The following is a 21,235-nucleotide window of genomic DNA, read 5'->3' as shown; positions in this document are numbered from 1 at the left end:
GCTTATTTTAAACGAGACTGTTGGAACCCCTGCACCATCAACTTGTTTGTCAGTAGCCTGCTTCGATTTAAAAATTGACCATACACAGAACAAGCTCTTGTGTATCAAATCAGTTGAAAGATGTAAACACCATATACAGGTGATAATGGAATATTGCTACATAAATATGGGAAGTTGAAATCATCCCGTTTTTCATAAAGTTGAGTTGTTAGTTTGTCGTTAATATCTACTTTCAATGAACTATCTAAGTATGAAGCAAAAGTAGACGACTCTGTGGTGTCTTTTATTTCGAGTTCACTGGGATATACTGAATCGACATATGAATGAAAATTATTATTGTTCATAGATAATACATCGTCGATATATCTAAATCTCGAATTGAAGGCCACAACAAGAGATGTTTTCCTCTCACGTAGAAGTTTTTGAATAAATTCTGCTTCATAGGAATATAAAATCAGGTCAGCTAACAAAGGAGCCTAATTCGTGCCCATGGGGATTCCAACACACTGTTGGAAGACCTGATCACCAAAGACCACGAAGATATTGTCAATGAGGAACTCCAGCATATTTTTTATTTCAACTTCAGAGTACTTATGCGTGGAATCAGAGTGGCGTTTAACAAAGTAACTTTTTGGATGACTGATCACTAGATATGAATATTTGCGTTTTTCATTTTTGTTGAAGAAGCAACTGTCTATAATGTCAAAAAGTCTAGTCTTTAATTTATCGTGAGGAATGGTTGTGTAAAGAGTTGAAAAGTCATACGTTTTGATGTTGTTGATTTGAGAAAAGGTTTGTGATTTCAAATTTACTAAAAGTTCTTTAGAATTTTTTTTTAGGATCCACATTTAAATGATTTACACCACTTCTGGCATATGTAGTCGCACAGTACGTTTGAAGTTTCTCCTTCACAGCTGTTAATATTTTCGTGAGGCGCAAAGATAGGGGCTTGGTAGAACATTTACTGGATCCAGCAATGTATCTTTGTAAAGGTTTTTATGAAGTCTAGGAATCCAGTATAGGTACGGTAACTCATATTCATCCGACCAATTGACTGGGATATTAAATGTATCTAAAATTGAAGCATGGTTTTGAAGAATTTCGTCTTTTGAAATGGTAGTTGGAGTATAGGTACGATTACCAAAAGTGGAAGTGGAAGTAATGTCAAGTTCGTTTAAAATACAGGGGATGCTTACTCCTCCTAGGCACCTGATCCCACTTCTGGTGTGTCCAGGGGTCCGTGTTTGCCCAACTATCTATTTTATATTGCTTAGAGTTATGAAATTGACTGTTCGTTATCTTCACCTTGCATGCAGTTGTAATAATGAGCCTTACAAACAAAGACAATGTTGTTACAAACTTTGTCAGCTGGAACCAAAACATATTCCTCATGTAACCTATCTAATTCTTTTATCATTTCTGGTTTACTAAACATAGAAGGATAGATGGTACGTGCTTTTGTTTTCATATGTCTAATGCGGGATTTTAATATTCCTCTTAAACTTTTAATCAAAATTCATACACCAAAATTAAAGATTGTTGTCTCAGTGGATGTTCCTGGATGTTCCTGGTTTTGTACCTTAGATCTTCACTCGGGGACATTGGCAAGTGGAGATGGAAGAATCTGATAATCCGAAAACGACATTTACGTCCAGGAATTGGATTGTTCCAATTCATTGTTATGTTGTTTGGGCTTTGTAATATTCCTATGACATTTGGTCGCTATATTGATGAAAAGGTGAAGATAACAAACAATCTCATAATATGTTTTCATACGGTGTGACCGTTGCTCTAAACGAGCGAAGACCCTTAACACTTTACATTTGACATGCCTATTCATTTAACGAGCGAAACCAGTGTATTTGTGACATCATATATCAACTTCGCTGGGGTTTTTTCCATTTCAAACTAAGCAATTTGATATTAACAACAAAACGTACAAAGTTATGAGAAGATTTGTTTGGTTATAAATAATATATTCCTTCAGGCTTCTATAACTACAGCTAAAATACACACAATGAGAGTTCGTTTGTTCGTTGACAGCAGACGATAGGTAAAGTTTCCGTCAGTCACAGAAAGAGACGCGGGTAAAAATCGACGGATAATAAGTTGTTTGAATATATTCATAAACACGCTATGACAATTTACTTGTGAATTGAATTCATTCTTATGATGCTTCTGGTAAGTTCGTCTATATTCTTTGCAATTGCAACTTCTCGAGTCTTCACTGCAAGTTGTTTTTCTGCTTGTCGGAAAGGCCCGAGAATATGCGATTTTATTATATAACTAATAAATAGTCTAATATAAAATCTGCGTAAAATCTAGAGAATGTTAGCGTTCAATATCCTGAGAATTTATTGAACGCTAACTTTGCATTGCGTAAATTGTATGCGCCCGAAACATTCCGAGTATGAGCGTTCAATATTGACGTTACCGTAACGACGTAAACAAGCCAAAATGGCAGACGACGGTCCTCCGAATCTGACAGAGCCGGTATTTGATATTTACTTAAGCAAAATGTTTTACTGTACATAAATTATGATGTCCCCATTTACAAAATCAGTTTGCTTCATGCATTAATGACGGATTAAATATTGAACAGGTAAGAAATGCATGCTGTTATTGCACACTGCCAATATTGATGAATTCTCGTCTATTTTGGAGTAGTTTGAGTTAAAAGGGATATAATTTAACAACTAAATACTTTAGCTATATAATAAAAGGGTTATTGAACTTATATTGGTGAATATTGGCACGAGTTGGCTGTGAAAATGCACGAGCTTGTGACGTCATATATTTCGAGGCGCTAATAATCATATACGCAATTTATGTCTATGGTATAATCAATAGCATAATTACGCCATCCGTGATTTTTTTTTTTCAAAGCAGGAGAAATATTCTAGGGGCGTCCTTAAACGAAATTTAACACGACAGTACCGCAGTGACGGCGACACGATAGTTCCGCAGTGACGGCGACATTTTTCCAAAACACTGGGGATAATCATTTTTCACCTGATCAAGAGCAAATCACGTGACTTACTTGTGTAATCATTGGAGCGAGATCTTCGCGATATTTAAGAGTAGGACAAACACGAACCCCTGGATATGTCAGAAGTGGGACCAGGTGCCTAGGAGGTGTAATCATCCCCCGTTGACCGGAGTAATCTGTAGTCAAATTCAGTGTGTAAAGAACGACTTAATGATTGATATGAAACATGTCAAACATTATTTGACCCAATGATAGGTTGTATTGGTAAATAGATCGTTATAACGAACATAGAATTTGCGAAATGCAGACTGTTAAAACTTCTATATATCAACTTATTTTTGGTAGCCTGCCTCGATTGATAAACTGCTCATACACAGAACATGCTCTAGTGTATTGAATCAGTTGAAAGACTTAAACACCGTATGCATATGATAATGGAATATTGTTGCATAAATTTGGGAAGTTGACGGTGGAGAAGCTGAAGTCATAAAGTTGAGTTGTTAGTTTGCCGTCAACATCTATATTCAATAAAATATCCAAGTATGAAGCAGATGTGCAATACTTTGTGGAGTAATTCATTTCAAGTTATTTAATTGGGGTATATCGAATCGACATATGAATGAAAATGAGTATAGTTAATAGATAAAACATCGTCGATATATCTAAATGTCGAGTTGAAGACAACAGCAAGATATTTTTTTCTTCGAATGTAGAAGATATTGACTAAATTCGATCTCGTAAGATTATAAAAATGGGTCAGCTGATATAGGAGCACAATTCGTGGCCATGGAAATTCCAACAGACTCTTGGGAAACCTTATCACCAAGGACTAAGAAGATATTGTCAATGAGGAACTCCGGCATCTGTTTAATATCAACTTCAGAGTACTGAGTACAGAGCATTGAATCAGAGTGATGTTTAGCAAAGTAATGTTTTGAATGACTGATAACAAGGTATGAATATTTCCCTTTTTTTCCCACTTTAATGAAAGAAGAAGCTGTTTATTAAAGAAGTTGGAGAGGACCACATTATTTCAGCTATATTAGGGGTATTTAGGAAAATGGTCTTAAAATCCTCTTCCTCAGAACCACATTAGTATACTTCCTCAAAAGATACAAGCTTCTCCGCATAGTGTAGATTGGGGTCACAACAAGGGTAAACAGATTTTACATAGAAATGTACAGAAAATTTCTTTAAAACCCCTTTCACTAGAGCATCATCATTAGTTGTATACCTCATGACCCGTGACTAGGACAAAGCAGACAAGAGCAGGAACAGGCGGACATTGTAGCCTACAGGCGTGGATATGGAACTATGCAGACAAAAGAAGGAACGGGCGGACATCGTAGCATATACTGGCGTGGATAGGAAACTAGGCAAACAAAACAAGGAACGGGTGGACTTCGTAGCCTACAGGCGCGGACAGGGGTTGACTTTTCAGAGGCCCAGGGCCTGGTTTCTTGAAAACTTACATTTTAAGTCGAAACTTGGATTTAAATCTGAGATTTTACTCAAATTTTGACTGCTCAAATAAGGAATACTCAAACTAAAGTTTGGGGGGGTTTTCTCTCGAGAAATCGAAGCCAGACAAGAAAAAGCCAGAATTGGAGGGTAGTGACGATACGAGAGTCCCATGTCCATGGTGCCTCGACGACCAATGAAAGAATTCGTCAATGATAACCATATTTATACAACAACTGAATTTGCTTGTGTGTATACAAGTTCACATTCTAGAATTTGTCTTGAAAAATAACTGGATTCCGGCTTACTCTGTATTTCAGGCATACTCAAGGATTTAAGGACATGGGATTCAATAAAAAAAAATTATAGAATTTTGCAAAACTATATATAAATGTTTCCTATACGAAAATTTGTGGTAAATATGGGTTTCTTTAGCAATAGTAAAACATTTACGAATATTTGTACAAATTTCTATAACATTTTTTGGGTTATCCTATGTCCTTTTAAAATAATATACCAGTAACTAGACTTTTATATTTAAAAAAATGTTTTTAAGCAACAGATCTCATCAAACGTTGTCTTTATGCCGTTCAATAAGGTGTAAAATAACAGGAAATATGGACCTGACCATTTCTCTAATGAGAATGTACCTGGTCAATAGGCATTCTCGTAGATATTGCAGCAATGTTGCATGTAGTAAAACGCTTGAGTGAAATATCCCTTTCATGAAATCTTTAGACAAATTGATTTGGGGTTTACACCGCAACATATCCATGGGAAATTTTTGCTGTCACCACGTGACCTCGACGTTGGGTCATATCTATACCCGGACTTATTCTGTGTGCTGGTTTCCCGATAACGGTTCAGACCGAAAAAGAAATATCAGTTATTTCAATAACTTTACAACATGTCACAGGTAAGACCAGTGTGAATTTTTTGTGTAGAATTGTTTGATTATCTGTAATTTCGAAACAAATTACACTGATAAAGTATTGGAATGATGCTATGTATTTGATTAAACCAGTTTCATTCTTAAAATCTTATATAAAGTGATAACCTTAAGTATTTAGGATTGCAGTTTCTAAATTTTCTGTTGATAACAAAATTAGCATTTGTTCTCAACTTTGAACATTTAATGCCTTAATTATTGATTAGTAAAATTCGGGGAGAAAACTATTAAAAGGATTATATATGGTAAATTGTTTCATGCAAAATGCGGTCAAAGATTTATTCGCATTTTTTAAAAGATAAAAAGGTTTTAGTTAAGGGTGCCGTGGACGAGTTCTTATTGAGGTTGTCTTTTGTTTTCTTGGACACTGATGAATTTCATTCGTGCCTTGACCTGGCGACCATTATCTCTGCGGCCCGTCAAACCCCAGTCCTGGAGTGTTTAACAAACACTGAATACGCAATAAGCTCTTGTCTGGGATTGATACACAAGTACACACAAAATAAAACCTCTATCATTCCTTTTTTTACATAAAAAAAACACAGGAGATTATTTTTCGATTTGTTAAAGATAGTAAATTTCTATTCAACATTAATCATATTTATGCGGTAGAATTGTGTCAAGTGAGTTGTAAATTTTGAAGTGTGAGTGTATATAAAGCTGTCGTTTTATCTTGTAAGAAATAAATCTGATATTGCATCCACTTTTATTAATTTACACGGAATATTGCAGGTTACATGTAATATAACTGTTTAAATGTGCACGAACTTTAATATGTACAATGTAATATACAAATGATTTCTATTTTTCCGCCGTAAAATGGCTGAAATATTGCCTAAACGGTGTAAAACCGTAATCAATCCTATATGTTTTGAAAGTTCGGTTTCTTTTTCGCTTTGGAATTTTCGTCATGAAATGAAAGGCATAAAAATTCTGTCATTTCGGATCTTGTTTTTCTTTTATGTTTCTTTTAACAAAACGTTTTACAAGTGTCAATCTTGCATAAAACATTGACCATTGTCATCGCACTTATATATTTACAAATTAGATTAAATTTGTAATTGTTCCTATTTCATGTCCGAAAATAAAAGTTTTAATAAAAATACAAAAAGTTGCTTGCTACCGGTTTTTTGTGCCTCATTGACTTCTGAATTGTGATAATAAAAATGATACTGGTAATAATGATAATAATACTAATATACTGCAGTGTGTAGCGAGTTGTTGTGCTAGGAAGAACTGTGAAGGTAAGTATGGAAGCGACTATCCAACATAATTTATTACAATGATCCTTGGCTGTGTTCATTATCCTCCTGGTTGGCACTAAATGAATTGACTTATAGAACTTGACCGAATACCACACATTCATTCACATAAATTTTGGAACCACTCGCGGGTTGGGCATGCGGCGTGTTTCTCTTGTCAATGGAATGCATTTTGTCACCCGACATAACAATGTCAGAATTACCTTATCAGAGAGACGTTGGGCAATCATCACTAGTGGAAATTTACGCAAAACTTTCCACCTGTTTTCCCACTGGTACACCTACAGTTATGAATGAAAACTGTCCACGATGGCTGAGAATCTAGATTTATGGATGCCATTTTTAAGGACATAGGATACCCCTTAGAATTTGTTACAGAATTTTGTACAACTATTTGTAAATGTTTAATATTGTTAAAAACTCATAGTTACAACGAAATTTTCCTATCTAACCTCCTCTATTTTTAAATTATTCACTAGTTTGAAAATTTTATAAGATTTTTGTAAGAAAATTCAACGAAAGAACATTACGCAATACTTGAAATTCATCCTATTTATTGGCACATTTGAAGTATTGGTGCCCGGTTTACATTGACGTTTGATCAAATAATAGAAAATCTCACGTAAACACAGCAAAATCTAATGTCTCCAAAATTGCTTGGGTTTCCTCTGACCTTAAACACATATGTAGTACATTAACATGGTAAAATCGCGAATATGAAAAATCAGTTTTGTATGATTATAACATTACAAGTAAACACGGTCCCTGTATTTTATTATTATAACATTACAAGTTAACATGGTCTCTGTATTTAATTATTATAACATTACAAATAAACATGGTCTCTGTATTTAACTATTATAACATTACAAGTTAACATGGTCTCTGTATTTAATTATTATAACATTACAAGTTAACATGGTCTCTGTATTTAATTATTATAACATTACAAGTTAACATGGTCTCTGTATTTTATTATTATAACATTACAAGTTAACATGGTCCCTGTATTATATTATTATAACATTACAAGTTAATATGGTCTCTGTATTTAACTATTATAATATAACAAGTTAACATGGTCTCTGTATTTTACTATTATAACATTACAAGTTAACGTGGTCTCTGTATTTAATGATTATAACATTACAAGTTAACATGGTCTCTGTATTTAACTATTATAACATTACAAGTTTTGTATGATTATAACATTACAAGTTAACATGGCCTCTGTATTTAATGATTATAACATTACAAGTTAACATGGCCTCTGTATTTAATGATTATAACATTACAAGTTAACATGGCCTCTGTATTTAACTATTATAACATTACAAGTTAACATGGTCTCTGTATTTAATTATTATAACATTACAAGTTAACATGGTCTCTGTATTTAATTATTATAACATTACAAGTTAACATGGCCCCTGTATTTTACTATTATAACATTACAAGTTAACATGGCCCCTGTATTTTACTATTATAACATTACAAGTTAACATGGCCTCTGTATTTAACTATTATAACATTACAAGTAAACACGGTCCCTGTATTTAATTATTATAACATTACAAGTTAACATGGCCTCTGTATTTAACTATTATAACATTACAAGTTAACATGGTCTCTGTATTTAATTATTATAACATTACAAGTTAACATGGTCCCTGTATTTTATTATTATAACATTACAAGTTAACATGGTCTCTGTATTTAATGATTATAACATTACAAGTAAACATGGCCTCTGTATTTTATTATTATAACATTACAAGTTAACATGGTCTCTGTATTTAACTATTATAACATTACAAGTTAACATGGTCCCTGTATTTAACTATTATAACATTACAAGTAAACATGGTCCCTGCACTTAATGATTATAACATCATGATCAAAATTTTACAAAGGTCCCTTTATTTTATGATTATAACAATAATATAGAAGACATAGCCCCTTTATTTTATGATTATAACATCAACTGTAAACATGGTTCCGCTATTTCATGATTATAACATTATTTAAATCGCCTTCATGACATTAGGATTCTGCAGAATGCATCTTAACTCAGATCGCTTTATTTTGTCGCTTATGGTGATAATCTTCTTTAAATAATTTGGGTTAAGAGTATACACGCTTTCTGAATAAATTACTTTTATTGATTAATTAAGAGTTCAGAACTTGGCGAAAAGATCAGTTTACCCGTGCATGGGGAAGATAACAACAAACAGTGATCAATCTCATACCCGTGCATGTAATCTGTTGATTTGAAGTATGGTATATGATACTTTAAAACAAACTTACAAAGTAAATACGTTGAATTGTTTTGATTTAGCCCCTTCCATAACTGAATACTAGTATGTTATTTTTCTTTCTGCATGGTATGCATGTTGATTTTTTTTCTTATCTTATTATTTATTATTTCTTTTTTCTTATTATATTATCATAATATAATATGTTGATTTTGTTTGGTTTTCTGTATAGTACAATATACTGGTGTTTTGGTTTCCCTACACGATACAGGGTGCTGATTTTCTCTTTTTCACAGAATGAGGTGGCCCGCGGTGCCTGGTCTAACAAGGTGGAGTTCTTCCTGTCCTGTGTGGGGTATGCCGTAGGCCTCGGTAATGTATGGAGGTTTCCCTACCTCTGCTACAGGAATGGTGGAGGTAAGCACTACACAAACATCATACTTATAAAAACAAAGCTTAATGACTTGCAAAATATCATGGCCGATTCACAGAAACACGGAGGATGTGACTGGTCAACAGGGGATGCTTATGTCTCTGCTTTGTCCAGAGTTTAATAATTCCAATGTTATTTATTACAATTGTTTTGATTGGACAAAATAAAGCTGAACAAGAGTTTACACATCAATAAATCCGAAAACGCGATGTATTCATACGCACCTGAAAACAAATAACGTAGTGCGGGGAAACTATTAAAATTTTTGAAATTGTTAATACAGTGAATGAATTGGAATTATAAGAATTAAACATTTATTTTTTTTTGAAGAATGTATCGATGTGTAAACTCCGGACATTTTACTCAGAGACTTAACATAAAAGTGCTTCGCACTTTTATTCAGTTTGTGGGTAAAATGTCCGGAGTTTACACATCGATAAATTCTTCAAAGGAATGTTTAATCCTATAGTGTTTACCCTACTCTCCAGGGGATGCTTACACCTCCTCTGTTGTAGACAAAGCTTTATTTGACTATATTTTGAAATTATTATGTGTTACTTGATGCAATTAAAAACAAATCGGTTCTATACGGCAGTCAAGACTGAACTGAACTAATTAACCTTTGTGTGGGAAGAAGTCAAAATCAAGCAACGGGTTAAAATATAAATTAATTAATTAAATGTGGATCATGTGTACTTAGTCATCCTTGGATATATTTTTTCTACTTATTACCTATACCATGGACATTTTGTGCAATTCTCTCTCTCTCTCTCTCTCTCTCTCTCTCTCTCTCTCTCTCTCTCTCTCTCTCTCTCTCTCGTGTATATATATATATATATATATATATATATATATATATATATATATATAATATATATTTATCTATATCTATATATATATATATATATATGAAATAACTCGCAAAGCCAAAGAGGGCTATTTTATTGAACTTTTTAATCCAAGCCTTAATAGAAAATAATTATTTGAACAATTGAACTACAATTCAGCATAATACTTTTATAGAATATGTGGGAATACGCCAGTTTCGAGATACGAACTCTTCTGTGTAGGAGGTGCATTTAGTGGAACTTTGAATGACTAAGTGGGACAGAGCGGACCTACAGTCAGCGAGGAAGACGATGAAATGTATTAAAAGCATCTTCTCTTTTGATATGTAAATGTGGGAAATACAAAATACTATCGATAGAAATGTTTTACTAAAGTGAAAACATAAAAACAATGTCATATTTGCAAGTAATACCGAGCGAAGCTCGGACGGGCCGAAGGCCTGTCCGCGAAGCAAGGCTCTAAAGGTAACACGTATGTAAAAGAAAAAAGTCAAAATCAGCAAAAGAAAAAGAGACAATCTCTATATACGTTCACTGAAATTTTCGTGATCCATATTAGCCTAGGTCACGCAAGCCGTTTGACTTCCCACTTGTCTCGTAGAACGCTGCATTGACAAACGTGTAGGTGACCTAGACTAGATCCATATGGGCGCCGCCATTTATTTTTTCATCACCTGCTTCAACAGTTATTCGTGTTAATTTTGAATGCCAATAATAGAAGACTCTGACGTGCAATTCGTAATTTAAACACTTAGTTTGTTCAAAGTGAATAGTATAATTATCATTGTAATAGGTTTTAGCAAATAATTACATATAAAACCGTAATACGACTAAATAGATGAACGAGTTCATGAGTTTCTTTAAATTAGAATATACGATAAAATTACGGTTACATTTTCACCATTTTGAATTCATTGGTTAATTTTGTTTAGTTTTATAACGGCCTTTTTCATTGCATACGAAATGTATTATTGTTGTTTATAATTGTTTGCTTTGAAAAGGGTTGAGGCTAAATGTGACGTCACAATACACAGTTTACGTCGCCTTGCGTTTTATTTCCCGCGTTCAATGAATAGGCGGATCCTGTAAAACTGTTGTCCCCATATAAACTCCTTTAATATTGAGATGTTACTGGGTTTTTAGCGCAAGGAAAATTTCATTAAAAATATATATTTTTAAATGAATCATAACCTACCATACTTAACGGAATTATGATTACCACTTGGGACACTCCAATGACCATTACATGCTTCGCTCGGTCCAACGGTCACACCGTATACATATTATCTTAGATATGGTACTTTTGACCAACGAAATAACGTGATATGATAAGAATTCTATGTATTTAATTATTTCCTAAATACTGATAACTTACTTAGTTTGTGTATCAGTCGAATTCGGGTGATCAAACAGTGTATGAGAAACTTACTGAGTACATTCACTTACGCAGTGATGAATATTAGTCCCACTCCCGCGTGTAAACAAATTGTTTCGCGCCTCACTTATATACGAGTTATCCAAAGGGAAATAACTCGGGTTTATCTCGAAACCGGCGTATTATAGACAATTACCAAACGCTACCGGTTAACGTTATTATGACGTCATAAAGGACTCGTTTAATTGACGTCATAACAAAGACGTTGCTAAACAATTTTTTGTATATTTGAACTGCCCGATGAACCATGTAGACATGGAGAAAGCGCTAGCAGTAAATGATTGTTTTTTTTATGGAATATGTCATTCTGATTTTCGGTATTTATTTACAACTGTGCCGAATCAACTTCTAATATATATATATATCCAGTATGTTTCTGTGTAACATATTCTCAGCCACGCGGATGTTTTTCGTTAGATGTCATTTTTCTCCCGACGAGTGAGGGGAAACCATCCCCTCACGAAACAGCCTGTAGAGAAATAAATGTTATGTGATTGAACTCCATCTGATCGTCAATTTATGTAGCTCCGTGAGGCCACGTCGAGCACTCTAGAAGATTATATCGGAGATTTATCCATATATATATATATATATATATATATATATATATATATATATATTACGAAAAATTATCAGATAAATAAAATATAAATTAGGGAAATAGGAAAAACTTGATTGCTGATGATGGTGTTGTTATAATGTAAAGTAAACCACGAATACGAAGTGTACAACAGACAGGACAGCACAGGGTAATAAATAGGAGAAGTTGATCCACATTTATTCTGGTGAAGCCATTGGATCTGTTGATTCATGCCATTGGGGTGGAAAACTTCAGTCTATGCCTCCAGAATTCTTCCTTCTTCTTCCTCTCTGCATCGGTCCAGTTAGTGTTATGATCAATACTATCTACTGCATGTGATATCTTCCTATTCGTCTCCTGCGAGATTAGAATGTTGGGCAAAAGGTTCTTTGACCCTTTTGATTTAATGGTAGACCGGTGCTTATTGATCCTTCTACGTGGGTCCCCAGTTTCACCCACGTATTGTTTGTCACAGGCCTTGCAGTTTATGAGGTACACGCTGTTGTCCGTGCGACACGATGTGTCCACAAGAATTCGGTGGGATCGTCCGGTGACAAAATTCTTAATACTGCCTGTGCTCGCTCAAGGTTTTTGCACATCAAACATCTGCCATCAAAACAAATTTTAAATCCCCCACTGGTCAAATCATTTTCCAATTTGGTTGACACCACCATGCCTTTAAGATTTCTGGGTCATCTGAAGGCAACCATATGGAGCTCTTTGAAGACATCGGCCATTTTGGGGTTCGTGTAAAGAATGGGAATACGTCTTCAAAACGTTGATAAGGTCTTTCAGGACTGGATGATACTTTGTTACCATTGGAACTCTGTCAATAGCTGTTTGCACTTTTGGGGCTTTTTAGCCTCTCTTGCAGAGTAGGTTTTGCAGATGGGTGCTCTGTTCATGATAAAGTGCAGGAGTGGAGCAGATGCGACGGTATCTGGTGGCTAAATCTTTAGGTACTCCTTTGATGGTATGGGGAGGACGGTAGCTTGATGACATGAGATATGAATTTTAGACTGTGGATTTGGTGTGGAGACTACACTCAACATTCCCGTCAATAATCTAAGACGTGGTGTCTAGAAAGATGTTACTCGATGTGAAAATGCATAGGCTAGTCCGATGAAGTTGTAGAGGTCCACTCAACTTTTTACCCATTTCACCTCAATGTTGTTAATAAATTGCAACCAACTGAGAGGTTTTATTGCTGCCTGCATTAGTAGGTTATAGTCAAGTCTTCCCATGAAAATATTAGCATACGAAGGAGCTATGTTGATGTCCATAGCAGTGCCACTTACTTGTAAATAACGTTCGCCGTTGAACATGAAGTTATTTAACATGTTACTGGAGCTTGACGAATGGTTCAATATAAGGTCTGTGAATGGACAACATATCGCAAACTTCCTACAATCTTCAATGCCCTCCTGGTGTGGAATGTTGGTGTGTAGGGAGGTGAGGTCCATCGTCACCAATAATGTCTGGTCGGGGAGGTTTTATTAATGTAATCGGTGGTGTCTTTGAGATATGGCGGCAAATCTTCTACATGAGACGGAGGGCGGAGACATAAATTGATGAATGCCGGAATTCTCTCCGTGGGATGTCTGATGGCACTTACGATGGGTCGACCAGACATGCCTTCTTTGTGGATTTTTGGAGGAAATAGAACTGCCTTGGTAAGCAGTCAACAGGACAGAGTGTCATACATGTAGTGTTCTACTTCCCCATTTTCGTCCATTTTGCCGAGAGTTTCAGTTATTTCTTTGTCGGGTCTGAATTCAGCTTTTTGTAAAACCACTCATCAGTTGTCTTCAGCTATATACGATTATTTATCTAGAACAACTACCATAGACTCTTTGTCTACTTTCTTTACGATAATGTCCTCGCGGGATGGAAGGACAGCTCTTCTCTCCTTGTTGTGGTTGCATGTAACGTACATCTGTATTGTCGCTGAGATAGTAGATCTTCGATATCGGACTGCGTCATTACGGTTCTGCTTCACACCTCCAGGTCCGAAATATTTATAATGACCCTCATCTAAACGAGATTATGAACAGCTAAATTATACTGATTAGGTGATTTGACTTCATCCCGCGAAACAGCTAATTAGTTCAATTCAGTTTTGACTCTCCGCAACAGACGTTTTTATTGCTCCGTGTTACACATGATGATTTCAAAATGTAGACGTTCTGAGATTTTTCTCAGTCTTTGTAGTTTAGTTTTAGTGTGTTAGTTTGTCTTTGTTTCTATTGTATTTTTTTTTTCCAGGTAGATAAAAAGTTATGGAAATTATGATAAATGTCTCACCTTCTTAGCTAATACTAATATCCTGCTTGCTAATTACATCTGATAATTCTGTTTTGCTTTTCTTGCAGGTGCCTTCCTTATTCCCTATATCATCTCACTCGCCTTGGTGGGACTTCCTGCTTTTTTCATGGAACTGGCCTTCGGACAATTCGCCTCCCTTGGCCCAATAACGATATGGAGAGCGTGTCCCTTGTTTAAAGGTACTGCTTTGTATATACTTAATTGGAAGACGAGTTACGGTCATATCTTAATAGTTAGATCACAAGCACGTAATTTTCATAATTTTACATATATTTCGTTTGTATGCGTTCTACAGGGATTGGTTTTGCCTCCATTATTATTTCTGCCTTGGTGGCCATCAGTTATAACGTGGTCATTGCGTATGCTATGTACTTCCTGCTTGTGTCCCTCGTCAACATGGACAGTAACGTTCCCTGGGCCACATGTGGCAATAAGTGGAACACCATGTACTGCAGGACAGAGACCCTCAAGGTCACTTCAAATATGAACGAATCCGAGAAAATCAACATCACCCTGGGTCAGTATACAAGCAGCAGCACGTATTTCAGCACATATTACTTTATACAGCTTTACATTCTCGGTTATTTTCACGGTTTCTTGTTCAGATGTTTTCACATAGTTTTTAATGCGTGGTATTTATGCCATTCTATATATATGATATGGCTAGGTTATATTTCAATGCAGTTTTATTTTCACGAGTTTGGCCTACAGTGAAAATACAGCACTGCATTGCAATGAAGAAAAGAACCACCCTCAAGCTAAGACCAATGTAGTCTCGATGTAATAACAATGTATAAAGTATTTAACAGTGTCTCTAAAAGGAATTCATCTGTGTATATTTCAGTAGAGGAAATTATTTGTTTGTTATTTTTCACACATGTAGAGTCGTCAACCGCAATATATAGCCGAAGTGCCAAAGAATTTTACCAATGTATGGCGCTCAGACCGTGTCTTTATCATGCGAAAACTTACCGTGGTCTGTACTTCTAACGCTGAACACTTAGTGAAGGAACTGTCACTACCTATATACCGGAATGTTAAATGAACGCGGTGCTGGAATCGAGAACTCAACCCTGGATTCTCGGTGGTGAAGCGAGCATCTGAACACTGGGCTACCGCGAATGTTGATAAGGGGAAACACAAATGTTCAACACGTGCATACAGCTTGTAATTGTTCAGTCTGTTGTACCAGTATTCCTTCCGGTTAGTACTATCTCTCACTGTTTAATTCAGGAACAATGAATAAGACTTGTGTCGAGAAAGAGCTGACCAGCTGGGGGATGAAATGGGACGACCTTACATACAACATCACTTCTACCAACCTGACGGCCTGCAGTTTCACGGATAAAATCCGAACACCGAGTGACGAATACTTCAGGTGGGATTCTCTTGAAATTCCCTCGCTAGGGGATGATGGACTTGTTTCAGTTGACATGGTGAAATATATGAGTAAATTTTAAGAATAATCAATGTTTTTTCCACATTTGCTATTTATTTCAGTGGAGAGTTACTTCATCCCGTGCATACGTCCACCGAACAGTTCATCGAATGGAAGAGCAGGTCATGATGAGCATCAGGAAATAAATTCTTTTTTGTCTTTGTTTCTAGTAATTTTGTCCTCGGTTTGGACCAGGCAGATGGGATCGGTGGGATCGGAGACTTAAGTCCCAAGCTTGTGGCTGTTCTGCTGTTTGCATGGCTCGTTATTTTCTTCTCGTTGAAGAAAGGTGTAAAATCTTCGGGAAAGGTTGGTTAGGATTTCTCTACATCCGGTGTTCTCTACATCCGGTGCACAATATCATACTGAGCACATCAAGTAATCCACATGTCAATTTTACGACGTTTTACGTAAAACATGATTACAATGTAATGATATGCCAACAGATTTATATAGGTTTCCAGGGAACTTCGTTCGAGGACAAAAAGTGCTGTGCCGTGGTACTAGAATATGTTGTACTCGGATAGCGGGATTGATGGGGTGCTTTTGGTGGCAATATTAATAAATACTTGTTCTTAGTTTCAGATATGCTGCATTCATCCCCCTTTTCTCTTGTAGATTCCGTTATATATAGCAATGAAGGAGATTTCCTCGTTTTTAATTTGGTTTTTTTACTCAACACCCACTACAGGTATCTAATTAGTGTCACCTTAACTTTGCTTACCTTTACAGGTGATCTACTTCACGGCAACTTTTCCTTACATAGTCCTGATCATTCTTCTTGTCCGGGGGGTGACATTAGAGGGGTACCAAAAGGGACTGGAGTTTTACTTGATTCCAAAGTTTGACAAGTTAACAGATCCCAGGGTAAATGATATACAATACATTGTATACAGACTTGGCTTCTTCATGCAATTAATATCATACTTCAGAGCAGCACGTTTGAATAGTGTTCATAATTATTTTTTTTAAATGAAAAGTCTTTCCTCTCATGCCCAAGAGGTTAATATCTTACGCATGCCCACATCACTGCATGTATATATACATTTCGGCTTTAATTGCCGATTGTGAAAGAGGACATATCCCCCCCCCCCCAGTTACTTATATCTGATCCGTTGACCTTTACTTATAGGTGTGGACCGATGCCGCCTCTCAGATTTTTTACTCGCTTGGCCCAGCCTTCGGAAGTCTAATCACTATGTCTAGTTACAACCCATTCAACAACAACTGCTATCGGTAAAACACGTATCTCTAACAGCCAGAACCAGCATTACAGTTAACGAAATAAGAATTTTATTTTTCTGTTTAATTTTCCTGTTTTCATTAATTGAACAATTCAGTGGATATTTCGAAGCCTTCATTTACATAGTGTGGAAATAAAATCACTGGTTATTATTACGCTAATACCCACTGGTCACGTTACTATGTGTAGTGGTAACCATTCTAAAATACCGGTATGTGCACTTTCTAATCCTACATATGCCGGCTCGATATCTTAATTATCGAAATTCACTGTATACCATTTTCATTACAGCGACTCCATTCTGGTAGCAATCATTAACTGTGGGACTAGTGTTTTTGCCGGTCTCGCCATTTTCTCTGTCCTTGGGTTCATGTCGGAGGTCACCAACAGACCGGTTCAGGAAGTGGCGGCTGATGGTAAGTATTTATAGATCTAAATCGTCAATTAGTTCTTAGCGGAAAGTATTTATTTATGTGCTGTTTACGTCCTTTTCGAGGATATTTCATCCTTATCTATCAGTGACGTCATCAGTGGTCGTTAGACTGCCAAAAATCGATTAAAACATAATTAATATACAAAATTAACATCGAATTGGAAGTCTTGGGAGTGGGTTACTTTCATAACCAATAACGGTATGAGAAATCAGTCTCCGAACAGAAATTAGTCGTGCCAAAAGGCTGACAATAGACTCACTGCCGCTATACCCATTCGATGATTGTGCTGATCTGTCAGTTTATGTAATATTTGGGGATATTGGGGAGGGTGCAATTAAGAAATGTTAGGATTATGTATGAAATAGATAACCCACTAAAGCATATGAATTTCTCTAGTATCAGATTATCATGTCTTCACCATTACAGGGCCCGGTCTGGTATTCATCGCGTACCCTGAGGCCATAGCCAGGATGCCCTACCCGCCCATCTGGGCCTTCCTCTTCTTCTTCATGTTGATACTGTTAGGACTCTCCAGTATGGTAAATATGACAGCACCAATCATAATTCATTTTCATACCGTCTCCCGATACAATTCCCGTCCAGTACCCGGTATAATTCCATTTAATACTCGGTATAATTTCATTCAATACTCGGTATAATCCCATTCAATACATGGTACAATTCCAATCATTATTCAATAAAATTTCGCCCAATATTTGGCTCTATAAAATTCCGTCCATTACTCGGTATAATCCTGTCCATTAATCGGTATGACTCTGTCAATTACTAGGTATAATCCTGTCCATTACTCGGTATAATCCTGTCCATTACTCGGTATAATTCTGTCCATTACTCGGTATAATTCTGTCGATTACTTAGTTTAATTCCGTCCATTACTCGGTATAATCCTGTCCATTACTCGGTATAATTCTGTGCATTACTTGGTATAATCCTGTCCATTACTCGGTATAATTCTGTCCATTATTCGTTATAATTCTGTCCATTACTTAGTTTAATTCTGTCCATTACTTAATTTAATTCTGTCCATTACTCGGTATAATCCTGTCCATTACTTAATTTAATTCTGTCCATTACTCGGTATAATTATGTCCATTACTCGGTATAATCCTGTCGATTGCTCGGTATCATCCTGTCCATTACTCGGTATAATTATGTCCATTACTCGGTATAATCCTGTCGATTGCTCGGTATAATCCTGTCCATTACTCGGTATAATTATGTCCATTACTCGGTATAATCCTGTCCATTACTCGGTATAATTCTGTCCATTACTCGGTATAATCCTGTCCATTACTCGGTATAATTCTGTCCATTACTCGATGTAATTCTGTCGGTTGTTCGGTATAGTTCATCTACGCTTGCTACTTTCAGTTTGCCATGGTGGAAGCCATCATCTCGGCCCTAGCAGACGAATATCCCAGATATCTCCGCAAACACAAAAGCATCCTCACATTCGTCGTCTGTCTCGTTCTATTCGTCGCAGGACTAGCTCTAGTTACACAGGTAAATCAGCCTATACAAAAACGGTTTGTCGCTATATGGAGAATAATGCCAAGACTGACCAGCAAAGCACTATAGAGAGCCATGCAAAAAGTATTCCAAACACTATATACATGTACAAATAATTTTATAAAATTGACCGAATACTTTTTGCATGTCTCTACACCAAGAAACCAAATCTGAAACGTTTCCTTTTTTCTATAACTCTTTTTGCTGAATTAGTTACGCTTTATAACTCCTTTTGCTGAATGATCTCTAAAGTTACGCTTTAGAACTCTTTTTGCTGAATGATCTCCGATTTTCAAACAGGGTGGAATCTACGTTTTGACTTTGATGGACGCTTATTCCGGAAGTTATTCCCTGTTGTTCGTCTGTTTTTGTGAACTAATCGCCATATCATGGGTTTATGGTAAGTTCTCCTTCTGTCCTCATTATAGGATGTCTGAGGTTTTGGTCTCTGGGCTTTCTGTTTCAACACAAAAGACTTAATTCTGGACACCGTCTGTTACATGTATCTGATTCCGTAGGTTGGCGCAGGTTTTCAGAAGACATTGAGTTGATGCTGGGTTTCAAGCCTAATTATTACTGGATCGGAACTTGGACTGTCCTTGCTCCAGTTTTTATAGTGGTGAGTGTCTAAACTTTCTGTGACATCAAAGGTCTTATCGCATAAATTTTGTGTACCACCTTTCACGGGGAGTCTGAAATAATCAAACTAAACAGTTTTCTCTTTCTCACATGATGCTTATCTTGAACTAGTAGAGAAAATATAACTTTGCTGACATTAGCTTTCGTTTTACGGTTAACAGGCCATCTTGATAGCGAGTGCAGTTCGATTCTCCCCTTCACATTACGAGGATTATACGTTTGAACAGTGGGCCCAGAACTGTGGATGGGGACTGGTAGCCCTGCCCCTCTTCTTCCTGTTCGCCACGGCAGCAATACAGCTTATCCGATATCGGGTACGAAGCCACGTGACCAATTCAAAACTCGTGTCCAACCACTTGTTTTAGCACCACGAAATTATTGAGAATAACTTACGATTTACAAAATGACTCATATCTCTTTTCATGGATATATTTTGTTTTGTATATAGGGTTTTAAAAATGCAACAAGACCTGAACACAACTGGGGCCCCGCACTGGAGGAAAACAAAACCGGGATATACGGTCACGATAATATGGTCTTCGAGGCCGAGGGCGAAAAAGACGGTATAAAAATGGAGAACGGTATAGAAATGAAGAAAAATGTCGTCAGTCACGACTCCATTACAGTCCAGTTCTAAAAGCAACAAGTTTATATTTATTGAACAACAATAACTGTGAAGAAAAAGATAATGCATATGGAATTGTTTTCGTAATAACATTTATTATGAAAATTTCATTTATTGTGTTGCGAAAACTTTAAAATATGTGTATGTTGTCATTGTTACATTTGTTATAATGATATTAAATATTCTCAAAAATGTTATTGCATTGTAATGTTACAATATGAAAACACCATGGCTGGATAACACATGAGTAAACTGATCCTCAATAAACGCCCCATCTACCCTTTAATTTAAACGATTTCCCCCTAAATTTTGGTTTTTACTTTAAATGATTAAAATCTACAGTCTAATATGTTTAAAAGTTTTCACAAAAAATTAAGGTTATATGTCGTGCTAGAAGCTTATTATAGAGAGTTTATTATTTGTTTTGAAAACAAACATTGGGGGTGCGTTATTGTTTAAGTTTATTATGTATATCACATTTCAAGAATACTTTAGTACGAAAAGCCGGATAGGCTCATTTTTTGAAAAGTGGAAAAAAACCTAACTCGTTATAACGAGTTAATTATCTCGTTATAACGAGTTACTTATGTCGTAATAACGAGTTAATCATCTCGTTATAACGAGTCAATCATCTCGTTATAACGACTTAATTATCTCGTTATAACGACTTAATTATCTCGTTATAACGACTTAATTATCTCGTTATAACGAGTTAGTATCTCGTTATAACGAATTAATATCTCGTTATAACGAGTTAATCATCTCGTTATAACGAGTTAATTATCTCGT

At 35.9% G+C, this 21,235-nt stretch overlaps 1 protein-coding gene across 3 annotated transcripts; it reads left to right on the top strand.

Annotated features, from left to right (window-relative positions):
- Positions 1 to 5,280: 5,280 nt before the first annotated feature.
- Positions 5,281 to 20,643, top strand: LOC130046405 (sodium-dependent proline transporter-like). 3 transcript variants are annotated; one of them, XM_056156424.1, is made up of 15 exons: positions 5,281 to 5,366; positions 9,213 to 9,333; positions 14,585 to 14,716; positions 14,833 to 15,054; positions 15,771 to 15,915; positions 16,146 to 16,284; positions 16,708 to 16,842; positions 17,108 to 17,211; positions 17,510 to 17,634; positions 18,079 to 18,191; positions 19,045 to 19,176; positions 19,483 to 19,582; positions 19,701 to 19,801; positions 19,983 to 20,135; positions 20,270 to 20,643. In XM_056156424.1, the coding sequence occupies exons 1-15, from the start codon at positions 5,358 to 5,360 to the stop codon at positions 20,456 to 20,458; spliced, it is 1,920 nt and encodes a 639-aa protein (XP_056012399.1). In that variant the 5' UTR covers positions 5,281 to 5,357; the 3' UTR covers positions 20,459 to 20,643. The 3 variants fall into 3 exon arrangements, with proteins under 3 accessions (XP_056012399.1, XP_056012398.1, XP_056012400.1); XM_056156425.1 differs by lacking the exon at positions 5,281 to 5,366 and adding an exon at positions 10,373 to 10,495 and having other exon boundaries at positions 9,208 to 9,333; XM_056156423.1 differs by having other exon boundaries at positions 5,335 to 9,333.
- Positions 20,644 to 21,235: the final 592 nt, after the last annotated feature.

This window comes from Ostrea edulis, chromosome 2 (genome assembly GCF_947568905.1).
Source record: "Ostrea edulis chromosome 2, xbOstEdul1.1, whole genome shotgun sequence".
Lineage (NCBI taxonomy): Eukaryota > Metazoa > Mollusca > Bivalvia > Ostreida > Ostreidae > Ostrea > Ostrea edulis.
This window is presented reverse-complemented; position numbering and strand designations above follow the sequence as displayed.